This window comes from Salmo salar, chromosome 28 (genome assembly GCF_965601325.2).
Source record: "Salmo salar chromosome 28, fSalSal1, whole genome shotgun sequence".
In the NCBI taxonomy this organism is placed as follows: domain Eukaryota; kingdom Metazoa; phylum Chordata; class Actinopteri; order Salmoniformes; family Salmonidae; genus Salmo; species Salmo salar.
In genome coordinates, this window is record NC_138318.1 from 32,452,171 (window position 1) to 32,465,586 (window position 13,416).

The following is a 13,416-nucleotide window of genomic DNA, read 5'->3' on the forward strand; positions in this document are numbered from 1 at the left end:
GTTTACTGCATTTACCTGTTTACTGCATTTACCTCTACACGTTTACTACATTTACCTGTTTACTGCATTTACCTCTACACGTTTACTACATTTACTTCTACACGTTTACTGCATTTACTTCTACATGTTTACTGCGTTTGTCAACAAAACCTAAAACTGTTTTGCATACATTAACTACCTGCCTTAGCTACACTAAGTACCTGAACTACCTCAATCCACCACTTCCAAGATATCAATTTGTAATAATATGATAGGCCATTTAGCAAACGCTTTTATCCAAAGTGACTTAGTCATGCTTGCATCCATTTTACGTACAGGTGGTTCCAGGAATTGAACCCACTATCCTTATATTGCAAGCACCATGCTCTACCTACAGAGCTACAGAGGACTGTATCTGTATCTGTCTGTCAGAGGACTATCAGAGGACTGTATCTGTATCTGTCTATCAGAGGACTGCCTCTGTCTATCCTCTTGTCGTGAACTTGGTGCATTTTTGAACAGATGGATTTTTTTGATTGGAAGGCTGCAGTGAAGCAGAGCCGTCCATCAGAATCATTTCCCTCCACCGTTCTTTCCTGTTTTTTTCCATCTCTAATTATCTCTCTCTCCAGAACCTGTCTGTTTACAGCTCACCTGTTCTCACTCTGACTAGACCTGTCTGAAATGACAAAGGGCTGAATTGAGATATGCTTGTGTAACAGACTTGTGCATGAAGTGGGATTGTTCCCATTAAGTGGGAATATTCCGAATAATATGTGTAACGTACCTTAAATTATGATTTGTCTCAGAACGTGACAAATCTCTCTCTCTCTGCCTCTGCCTCTCTCTTTGCCTCTGCCTCTCTCTCTGCCTCTGCCTCTCTCTTTGCCTCTGCCTCTCTCTCTGCCTCTCTGCCTCTCTCTCTCTGCCTCTGCCTCTCTCTTTGCCTCTGTCTTTCTCTCTGCCTCTCTGCCTCTCTCTTTGCCTCTGCCTCTCTCGTTGTCTCTGCCTCTCTCTTTCTCTCTCTCCTCCTCCATTTTATAAGCTTTTCTTTTTCCACATGTACATGCAATAAATATAATACATTTGTCATAAACAACAACAACAACGTTATGTGTTTTTATACCCAGTCACTGCTTCACTTGGTTACCTGTCTGTCTCCCTCTACCCAGAATCCTCCCCTGTATGGCAGCCAGTCAGCAGTCACGTACCACAAAGGAAGTGCTCCCTCAGCTCCATCTGTCGCCTCAAACTGGAGAGGCTGGAGCAGGTCAGTGTGTGCGTGTGGATGTGAAAGTGTGTGTGTTTATCAGTGTTTAATGTATGTGTCTAAGAATTAGAGTATGTGTATGGGAATGTTTATAATTGTGTGTGTGTGCTGTACGGATGTGGTTTGACATTAGGGTCATTGCAGTGTATTGATTGTGTTGACTTTGCCTCATCCCTGCAGAGACACTGCTCAATAAGCTATTACTGCTGCTGGCCTGTCATGTGCTCTGGCCTGATTACACTGCACCATACAGCCAACGTGTGTGTTCACTGTGTTCACTGTGCTTTGTCCGAGCTGCTCCAATCATTCTCCCACAACATCATGGCAATATAGATAGGCAGTATTCACATCCAGCATGCTTAGTCACGCTAGGTGTGTGTGTGGTTTACTAGTCTGTGTGTGTGGTCATATTTAAGGGTATGGTGTGTGTGTGTAACTCTGTGTGTGTTGCCAGGCTCTGGATGCATTGGGACTGAATCCTACAGAGGCACAGAGACAGACGTTGAGGGCCAGACTACAAACAGACCCTGCTGGGACAGTGGCCTATGCAGGTAAGACTACACTTCCCCATAACCTTACCCTAACTCTAACCCTGCTCTGACAGTGACCTACGCAGGTAAGACTACACTTCCCCATAACCTTACCTGACCCTAACCCTGCTCTGACAGTGGCCTTCGCAGGTAAGACTACACTTCCCCATAACCTTGCCTGACCCTAACTCTAACCCTGCTCTGACAGTGGCCTACGCAGGCAAGACTACACTTCCCCATAACCTTGCCTGACCCTAACTCTAACCCTGCTCTGACAGTGGCCTATGCTGGTAAGACTACACTTCCCCATAACCTTGCCTGAACCTAACTCTAACCCTGCTCTGACAGTGGCCTATGCTGTTAAGACTACACTTCCCCATAACCTTGCCTGAACCTAACTCTAACCCTGCTCTGACAGTGGCCTGCACAGGTAAGACTACACTTCCCCATAACCTTACCTGACCCTAACCCTGCTCTAACAGTGGCCTGTGCAGGTAAGACTACACTTCCCCATAACCTTACCTGACCCTAACCCTGCTCTGACAGTGGCCTGTGCAGGTAAGACTACACTTCCCCATAACCTTACCTGACCCTAACCCTGCTCTGACAGTGGCCTGTGCAGGTAAGACTACACTTCACCAAAATCTAGCCAATTTTGACTTTGCAGCTGGCCCATCTAGTGGAAACCGCTCAGTTCTGCCTCCAGGGCAAGACAATGTACGTTTAACCCTGATGGCTGATACTTATCCTAAACACATTCACAGGGTGTCTGCACATCCTTCAAAAGTCTTAAAAAATGTTTTATTAATTTATCTGATTTGAAGGCCTTAACATGTCTCAAATTCAGTTTTCAAAGGTATTTTAAAATACGACAGACATGGCTACAGTGTTTCTGTTATGTTGTGTCTCTGTCACCATGGCAATAAAATAATAAAAGACAATTTGATAGACAACAAAACTAACTAGAGCTGGAGCGAGAAACGGAAATGACTGAGACCAACATTGCCCTCTTACCGAAGCAATTTTCCTTATGTTGGTGATTAGGCTTCACAGCGTTGCTGCAGATTTTTTAGTTCTAAAGCCATTATTTGGTCAACAGTAATGTGCATTAAGCTGCTTCCTGCAATGAAAGTATCTGCCCTGTCCCTGTTTCAGTGCTGGCTCTCGGTCCCTCTCCCCCCTTTGCACACAGAGTGAATGCTGGCTCTCGTTCCCTCTCCCCCCTTTACACACAGAGTGAATGCTGGCTCTCGTTCCCTCTCCCCCCTTTGCACACAGAGTGAATGCTGGCTCTCGTTCCCTCTCCCCCCTTTGCACACAGAGTGAATGCTGGCTCTCGTTCCCTCTCCCCCCTTTGCACACAGAGTGAATGCTGGCTCTCGTTCCCTCTCCCCCCTTTGCACACAGAGTGAAGGGAGTGATGCATTCTGTGATGCATTCTGACAAGCACAAGCATACTGACAGTTGAGCAACATTTTGAAATGTAATTCCGGGAAAGAGAGTTTTTAAAACAACTACTGTTACTGTTGTTAAAAAAGAGGAGACTTTCATACTTATCTGTATAACAATTATTCCTCAACTATCAATATAGAGGATGTAACACCACTTTAAAAATGGAGTATATAATTGAGATGATACACTAGCAGAATGGAGCCGAGAGCACCATTTGCAGTGAATAGCCTACATCAAGAGCCTATATAGGCCTACAAATGGAACATTTTTATAGGACATTACATTTACTGTTAGATCAATTGCATTTCTATCTAGCAACAATATCATATTTACAGTGAGCAATCTAGCTAGTGTGTTTTGAGTTCTAACTTTCACAGGTGGTAGGCCTAAATTATGTAGCAAATAGCCTAGGCCCTAGGCCAGTATGCACAAAAACATGTAGGCAAATTAATCTCTAAAGGGCCAACATTGTATCTGATCATTCTGGATCCTATTTTGACATGTTGCTCATCAAAAATATCCATCATGCATTCCCTGAACATGTTAGATGATAGCTAACTTATTTCAGTGGTCGGTGCCCTTTAAGATGAGGATTATTTATTTTATGTATGAGCATGGCCTTATTTCTATTACGTTCATATGACATTCACCCAGTTCAAGGTTTCCCTGCACCCATCATTAGGTTTCTATAACCTAGCCTATGAATGCAAGTTCACAACGTAGGTGCGCAGGCCGAGAGACATTAAAGTAATCAAGGTGAAATACAGCGACACATTCAATGCCTCCTTACACACTCTTGCCTGCATCTATCTGATCAAAGGGCTAATCATTAGTCCAACAGTTGCAAACGTTTCTATTGAACAAATTCAGGCATGTTTATCCCTGTTTCATTCTGTTTGCTTCCGTTTAAGAAACATTTTTCAACAGAATCGGTGGAATGAATACATCCCTAATCACATGCAAACACAGTTCACTTTCATAGCAGCTACATACAAACAGCATGATCAATTTTTTCATTGTATAGATAATTCCTTCTCGCAACTATCTACTCGCTCTCCTCCTCTCACCTTTTCCCTTTGCTTATTGACTTCAGTGCACAACACATCAGCTGTCTGTGACCCGGCGAAAAAACCTTTTCAAGCCATATCATAACCGCTAACCGCTACACACAGCCTACATCGGTTGTCAGGTCACAGTCAACATATCTACTAGAACTAACGTGTTAATAAACCCGCTACAATCATACAGTACGGTGTACAGTCAGAAAGCAGTTTAGCAGTTACACTGGTGGGCCCCGGTGACAAATTAATAAAACAAAAGCTTACCTTGACTTGGAAGAGTTCCAGTGATGTATAGCCATAGCCAGCTAGTTGTTTTCCACAACAATAGCATCCCTCTCTATTTGAGCCGGTTGTTTGAGTAGACTAAACAAGCTAACTGCAAAATACAACCAAATATAGCTATCTCTCTCTTGCTTCTTCATTTTGGAAGAAACTGTTCAACTATTGTCCTTCTCTCTTTGAGTCAACTACTCACCACATTTTATGCAGTGCTAGCAAGCTGTAGCTTATGCTTTCAGTACTAGATTCATTCTCTGATCATTTGATTGGGATCAGGACATCCTCTGGAAGTTGTCATAATTACTGTGTAAGTCAGTGGAAGGGGGTGAGAACCATGAGCCTCCTAGGTTTTGTATTGAAGTCAATGTATCCAGAGGGGAGGACAGAAGCTAGCTGTTACACCATGGCGCTACCCTACAGAGTGCTGCTGAGGCTACGGTAGTCCTTCATTGCAAAACAGTGTGTTTTAATCAATTATTTGGTGACAATATATTTAATATGGTTTTATCTAAAAACATATATATATATATATTTTTATGTTTCACTTTTTATTGATATGATATTCATGGTCCTTCCCTTCCTCCTCTGCAGAGCCTCCACTGACTTCTTTTATGTCTTACTTAGCACAGGAAAAAGTCAGTCGAGAGCCCTTCGCTTAGCTACCTTGCTCCTAAGTATAGCCATTTTATACCTGATTCACTGAATGAGGGAATTATCTTATTAGAGTTTTTGGTTGTAGGCTAATGTTCTAATGTTATATTATAAACTGGTTGGTTCAAACCCTGAATGCTGATTGGCTGACAGCCGGGGGTATATCTGACCGTGTACAACGGGTATGACAAAACATTTATTTTTACTACTCTTATTATGTTGGTAACCAGTTTATAATAGCAATAAGTCATTTTGGGGGGTTGTGATACATGGCCAATATACCACGGCTAAGGGCTGTGTCCTAGCACTCCACATTGCGTTGTGCGTAAGAACAGCCCTTAACCATGGTATATTGGCCCCTGTTGGGGCTCGGGGGCAGTATTGAGAAATTTTGAAAAAAATATGTGCCCATTTTTAACTGCCTCCTACACCAACTCAGAAGCTAGGATATGCATATTATTAACACATTCGGATAGAAAACACTCTGAATTTTCTAAAACAGTTTGAATGGTGTCTGTAAGTATAACAAAACTCATATTGCAGGCAAAAACCTGTGAAAAATAGATCCAAAAAAAATTTGAATGTTCTGACTGTACTATTTAGTGTCATTGTTTTATAGATACCATAGTGAGAAAGGATTCATTTCGCAACTCCTACGGCTTCCACTAGATGTCAACGATCTTTATAAAGTTGTTTGAAGCGTCTATGATGAACAGAGACCGGATGACAAGGAAGAGAAGTTGACCTCCCTGGGATGTCGTCACTTCATTATTGGCTGCACCTGCGCAATCATGTGATGCGATACATTTTTCAAAGACGTTTTTCAAGACACAGGAGAGGTCGGGTTGAAACATTACTGATGTTTCACGTTAAAAATGGCTCTAAAGATTGATGCTAAACAACGTTTGACATGTTTGAACAATGTAAATAGATTATTTTTTTTACTTTTCGCCGTGACTCCCCCCCCCCGCTACTTTTTAGTAGCCTACCGAAGCGCTAACAACATGGAACAACTTGGAGTTATTTGGACATCAATTATGAACTTTGTTGAAAGAAACCACATTTGCAGTGGACCTGGGATGCGTGGAATTGCCAATGGATGAAGAGAATCAAAGGTAAGGGAATATTGACAATAGTAATTTTGATATTACATGGGTACAAGATGGTGCTAACCTGTATAGCCTAGCCTATTGTTCTTAGCACAGCACCCGGTTTATTGCAAATTGTGATTTCCCAGTAAAGTTATTTTGAAATCTGGCATTGCAGTAGCATTTACGAAATGTTAAACTATGAATATTTGAATGACAATAATATAATTTACCAATGTTATCGAATAGTAATTTTGTGATTTGTAACGTTGTTCACCGGAAGCATTTGAGAGAAGAAAAAAAATCTGATTTTCACCGCTTCGGTAAAATGCTGTTTTTGGATATAAATATGAACTTGATGGAACAAAAAATGCATGTATTGTGTAACATAATGTCTTAGGAGTGTCATCTGAGGAAGATTGTCAAAGGTTGGTGCATAATTCTAGCTGGTTATCCGCTTATGGTGACGCCTGTCTTTGAATTGACAAAACATTACACACAGCTATTTTCAATGTACTCTCCTAACATAACCTAACTTTATGCTTTCGCCGTAAAGCCTCTTTGAAATCGGACAATGTGGTTGGATTTAGGAGATGTTTATCTTTCAAATTGTGAGAAATAGTTGATTGTTTGAGAAATTGAAATTATTAGATTCTTGCAGTTTTTGAATTTCCCGCCCTGGTCTCTTGACAATGAATCCCGATATCGGGATAAGATCCCCAACAGGATATACCACACCCACTCATGCATTATTGCTTAAGCATAATACCTCCAGGAGAGCTACTGGGTGTGCAGGCTTTTGTTCCAGCCCTACTCAAACACCAGACTCTACAAATCAACTCCTCAACAGGACCTTGTTAAGCTGACTCAGGTGTGTTTGAGCAAAAGCCTGCACACCCAGTGGACTAGCTCTCCAGATGGAGAGTTGAACACATGTGTTTTATACAGTAAAAGTGCTGTATATTTTTGACTTTAAGGCATATTTTTACAGTGGTAATGTGACGGTATTGAGTATCATTATACTAAACTGGTATTGGTATCAAAGCCACAATTCTGAACACTCAGAGTTTGTGATCTACTGTAGCTAATGATTAGCACATTGCTGTAGCCTAAACAAATGCAGATGTCGAACCCCATGCTTCAGCCATCTATAGCCTAGCCACTATGCTACTACATCCATTAGGCGACTGGAGTTAGAAGATGGAGCCGGAGGGGACGGCTGCCATCTTATCGGCTCTTAACCAACCATGCTATTTTGTTTGTTTTTTCGCGTTGTTCGTAACTTGTTTTGTGCATAATGTTGCTGCTACCGTCTCTTATGACCAGTAAGAGCTTCTGGACATTAGAACTGCGATTACTCACCTCAGAGAGTTTTTCTTCAATGAGTCGGCCGGGAGGGAGATACTACAGACACCCGACCAGGCCCAGATCCCCGACATTCGCTGGAGAAGGAAACAGATTTTGCAGAAAAAGATCAGGGTGCCTTGTGAGGATCAGGCGACGAGTGGCTAATCTGCCTTTGCCTTCCATCATGCTAGCTAACGTTCAATCGCTGGAAAATAAATGGGACGAACTGAAGGCACGTATACCCTACCAGCGGGACATTAAAAACTGTAATATCTTATGTTTCACCGAGTCGTGGATGAACGACGACATTAAGAACATACAGCTGGCGGGTTATACACTATCGGCAGGATAGAACAGCAGCCTCTGGTAAGACACGGGGCGGGGGCCTATGCATTAAAGTAAACAACAGCTGGTGCACGATATATAAGGAAGTCTCAAGGTGTTGCTCGCCTGAGGTACAGTATCTCATGATAAGCTGTAGACCACACTATCTACCTAGAGAGTTTTCATCTGTATTTTTCGTAGCTGTCTACATACCACCACAGACCGATGCTGGCACTAAAACTGCACTCAATGAGCTGTATACCGCCAAAAGCAAACAGGAAAACATTCATCCTAGTGGCCCGGGGACATTAATGCAGGGAAACTTAGAAATGAAAGAAAACAACTGATTTATCAGCATGTTAAATGTGCAACCAGAGGGAAAACATTCTAGACCACCTTTACTCCACACACAGAGACACATACAAAGCTCTCCCCCACCCTCCATTTGGTAAATCTGACCATAATTCTATCCTCCTGATTCCTGCTTACAAGCTAAAATTAAAGCAGGATGCACCAGTGACTCGGTCAATAAAAAAGTGGTCAGATGAAGAAGATGCTAAACTACAGGACTGTTTTGCCAGTACATACTGGAATATGTTCCGGGATTCTTCCGATGTCATTGAGGAGTACACCACATCAGTCACTGGCTTTATCAATAAGTGCATCGAGTACGTCGTCCCCACAGTGACTGTATGTACATACCCCAACCAGAAGCCATGGATTTCAGGCAACATTCGCACTGAACTAAAGTGTAGATGTTCTAAAACTTTTGACCGGTAGTGTAGATGGGTAAAAAAACAAACAGCCATTGAATATCCCTTTGAGCATGGTGAAGTTATTAATTACATTTTGGATGGTGTATGAATACACTCAGTCACTACACAGATTCAGGTGTCCTTCCTAACTCAATTGCTGCAGAGGAAGGACACCGCTCAGGGATTTCACCTTCTTCAATTCAAGAATGATGGAGGCCACTGTGTTCTTGGGGTCATTCAATGCTACAGAAATGTTTTGGTACCCTTCCCTAGATCTGTGCCTCAACAAAATCCTGTCTCGGAGCTCTACGGACAATTCCTTTGACCTCATGGCTTGGATTTTGCTCTGACATGCACTGCCAACTGTGGGAACTTAAATAGACAGATGTGTGCCTTTCCAAATCATGTCCAATCAACTGAATTTACAACAGGGGGACTCCAATCAAGTTGTAGAAACATCTCAAAGATGATCAATGGAAACAAGATGCACCGGAGCTCAATTTCAAGTCTCATAACAAATGATCTGAATACTTTTTTAAATAAGGTATTTCTCTTTTTATTTTAAATAAATTTGCAAAAATTCCTAAAAACCTGTTTTAGTTTTGTCATTCTGGGGTATTGTGTGTAGATTTAATGAGGAAAACATGTATTTAATCGATTTAAGAGTAAGGCTGTAACGTAACGAAATGTAGAAAAAAGTCAAGGGTGCTGAATACTTTCCGAATGCACTGTATTTATAGATTGTGATTCTAAAACACATGTCGTCTCTCTGTGTACAGACTTTGAGACGCTGACGCGGGAGCTGTTCAAGCTACAGTTTGAGGAGTCAGAGGTGGGAGGTCAGAGGTTAAAGTTTGTGTCAGAAGACCTCTCCAGCCTCCTAGAGTCACCCACCAACACACGGGTAAGATATAGTAATACTGTACACTCCAGCCTCAATGGGTTTCCTGTGTAAATACATCAAATATAATGTACTGTAGTTGTTTACGTGCACATCAGACAGTGAAATTTGAAATAGGTCTGATGATTTTGAAAATAATTTGCAGATCTATGTCTTACAGTCTTAGGACCTTACTTTGACCCAAATTGCTGCAGCAGGAAAATAAAATAACAGGAATGTGAATTCAAAGTGGAAATTACGAACTTCAGGAGCCTTTTTAAACCTCAAATACACTACTACACGTTTTAAATGTCCTGCATTGCATTACATTTCTCTGCATTTCTCCTGCAACAGGGTGATCAAATTAAGATTTATGCTAAAACAAAGGGGCGTTTTCCCGGACACATGTTAAACCTGGTCCTGGACTAAAAAGCAAGCTCAATTGGGAATCTCCATTATTAAAAGTGCTTTGTAGTCTAGGACTAAACTTAATCTGTGTCTGGGAAACAGCCCCAAAGACTGTTTGTCTATTGTAGCGTTAATGTTTGCTGTAGTAAACTTGACATGCAGTGGTTATGAATGTTGCCCTGTTGATGCTCTGCTTGGAGGTGTAATATTCGTAGTATAGTAGTGTGTTTTATATGCATTAAAGCTGTCCGTCTGTCTATCTATCAGACTTCACTGTCTGACTCTGATGACCTAGAGGAGATGGAGAGACTGAGGAAAGACCACATCGAGGCTCTGAGAGAGATCAAGAAACTACAGGTACATATTACCGGAGTTCGACAAATCAAACATTAGTAGGTCAGAAAACAGAAACGTGAATACATGAGCATATACAGTATATAGACAATTTATGTTCTTTTTTTTGTTGCCCTGTCTCTACATTCTCCAGGAGCAGTTGGCAGAGTCCGAGAGACTTCAACTGCAGATGCAGGGAGAGCTGAACAAGGTCAAACAGGTGTGTTAGTATAGTTTATATTGACCTGAAGCTTAGTTACTGGACGTTTGCTGCTTTTATCGTGACATTCTTTTTTGGGGGGGTGCACAGATGTTTCCCCATTCACCAGAGGAAGTTCTTCACAAGCACACTTAAAGTACATACTGTACAAGTGAAAAAAGTTTTTACACACCTACTCATTCCAGGGTTTTTCTTTATTTGTACTATTTTCTACATTGTAGAATAATAGAGAAGACATCAAAACTATGAAATAACACATATGGAATCATGTAGTAACCAAAGAAGTGTTACACAAATCAAAATATATTTTATATTTGAGATTCTTCAAAGTAGCCACCCTTTGTCTTGATGAGAACTTTGCACACTCTTTGCATTTTCACCTGGAATGCATTTCAATTACAGGTGTGCCTTGTTCAAAGTAAATTTGTGTAATTTCTTTCCTTCTTAATGTGTTTGAGCCAATCAGTTGTGTTGTGACAAGGTAGGGGTGGTATACAGAAGATATCCCTATTTGGTAAAAGACCAAGTCCATATTATGGTAAGAACAGCTTAGATAAGCAAAGAGAAATTACAGTCCATCATGACTTTAAGACATGAAGGTCAGTCAAGCCGGAACATTTCAAGAACTTTGAACGTTTCTTCAAGTGCAGTCGCAAAAACCATCATGCACTATGATGAAACTGGCTCTCATGAGGACCGCCACAGGAAAGGAAGGCCCAGAGTTACCTCTGCTGCAGAGGATAAGTTCATTACAGCTAACTGCACCTCAGATTGCAGCACAAATAAATGCTTCACAGAGTTCAAGTAACAGACACATCTCAACATCAACTTTTCAGAGGAGACTGCATGAATCAGGCCTTTCGTGGTCTAATTGCTGCAAAAAACCCACTACTTAAGGAAACCAATAATAAGAAGAGACTTGTGTGTTTCAAGAAACACAAGCATTAGACCGGTGGAAATCTGTCCTTTGGTCTGACGAATCCAAATCTGAACTGCCGTGTTTTTGTGAGACGCAGAGTTGGTGAACGGATGATCTCCACTTGTGTGGTTCCCACCGTGAAGCATGGAGGAGGACGTGTGATGGTGTGGAGGTGCTTTGCTGGTGACACTGTCTGTGATTTGTTTAGAATTCAAGGTATATTTAACCAGCATGACTACCACAACATTCTGCAGCGATACGCCATCCCATCTGGTTTGAGTTTAGTGCGACGATAATTTGTTTTTCAACAGGACAATGACCCAACACACCTCCAGGCTGTGTAAGGGCTATTTTACCAAGAAGGGGAGTAATGGAGTGCTGCATCAGATGACCTGGCCTCCATAATACCCCGACCTCAACCAAATTGAGATGGTTTGGGATGAGTGGGACCGCAGAGTGAAGGAAAAGCAGCCAACAAGTGCTCAGCATATGTGAGAAATCCATCAAGACTGTTGGATAAGTATTCCAGGGGAAGCAGGTTGAGAGAATACCAAGAGTGTGCAAAGCTGTCATCATGGCAAATGGTGGTTACTTTGAAGAATCTCAAATATAAAATATTTTGATTTGTTTAATACTTTTTTGGTTACTACATGATTTCATATGCGTTATTTCATAGTTTAGCTGTCTTCACTATTATTCTATAATGTCGATTTTTATTATTGTATGTTTCTGATAGTCTAGGGCAGGGATCATCAACTAGATTCAGCTGCGGGACGTTTATTTTCTTGAGAGGATGTTCAGGTGTCAGGAACATAATTACAAATCATTTGTAAACTACAAATTGTCCGCAAGAAGCTCAAACAAATATAATATTTGACTAAAACAATTTCAAACCTTGCTTACATTTGTACATTTGTACATTACATTTGACATACATTATATCTTTATAATATGCGTGGGAACACTTTGGAACAGATTTAAAAAATGTTAATCACTTACTATTTACTTACTACATACTATTTAGAACATATTGTTTAGTAAAACTGCATTCAATAAGCAACAAATATAAACGTACTAGCTCAACCATACTAACAATGAGTCGTGTAATGTGCAATTGTGTTGATCCCAGCATTTGTTCATTTTGGTAAAGCGAGTCTCCTTATCTGATTATAAGTTGTTGTCAAACACACATGGGTCTGGAAAGAAGATTCCCCTTTTCTATAGTGTGCAGCAAATTCTACTCGATGAAAAGCCAAAATGACTACGCATTTAAAGCTTTAACTACAATTTGGAAATTTCACATATACGTTCTATTTTCACATACCACAAAAAAAGCCTACTATTTAGAGCACAAGAAGGAGTATTCGGACACAGCCAATCAACTGATCAGCCCATGAGTATCCAATACTACATACACCAAACCACATGAGCATCCCATACTGAAACAAACAGACCCCTCATTATAAACTCCTTGAACCACATCACTAAGTGGTTATCAACCTTAATGCTACTAGAGCAGTCACTGTCCCTTCGACGCATGCCATCATCCCTAAGCATCCTCTCAGAGTACGCTTCCCAAATGACACACTATTCCGGGTTATAGTGCACTACTTTGACCAGGGCTCTGTTCAAAAGTAGTGCACTACTGTATATAGAGAATAGGGTATCATTTCGGAAGTGTTCTCTGAGCTTGTTGAGAGCACTGGGTTTAGCACATCCTGTAGTAGCATCGCTGCAGCACTTACAGTACCGTGTGTAGGCGGGAGAAACAGACAGAACAGTAACAAACTCACTGTATGAAATGCGAGACTCCAGGGAACACAGAAGAGGGTGGACCCTAAGTAAAATAAATAAATAGACCCTCTCTGTATTGTGAGTCATAGACACAGCACACTTGACCTCACCTCCACTCCTCTACGG

At 41.3% G+C, this 13,416-nt stretch overlaps 1 protein-coding gene across 1 annotated transcript in view; it reads left to right on the forward strand.

Annotated features, from left to right (window-relative positions):
* The window catches only part of LOC106589860 (syntaxin-binding protein 4), a 138,524-nt gene that overhangs the window by 36,331 nt on the left and 88,777 nt on the right, over window positions 1-13,416 (forward strand). Inside the window, exons 12-16 of the mRNA XM_014180263.3 lie at window positions 1,152-1,249; window positions 1,704-1,800; window positions 9,516-9,640; window positions 10,292-10,381; window positions 10,512-10,577. Coding sequence (XP_014035738.1) covers window positions 1,152-1,249; window positions 1,704-1,800; window positions 9,516-9,640; window positions 10,292-10,381; window positions 10,512-10,577 — 476 coding nt within the window. The remainder of the gene's footprint in view (window positions 1-1,151; window positions 1,250-1,703; window positions 1,801-9,515; window positions 9,641-10,291; window positions 10,382-10,511; window positions 10,578-13,416) is intronic.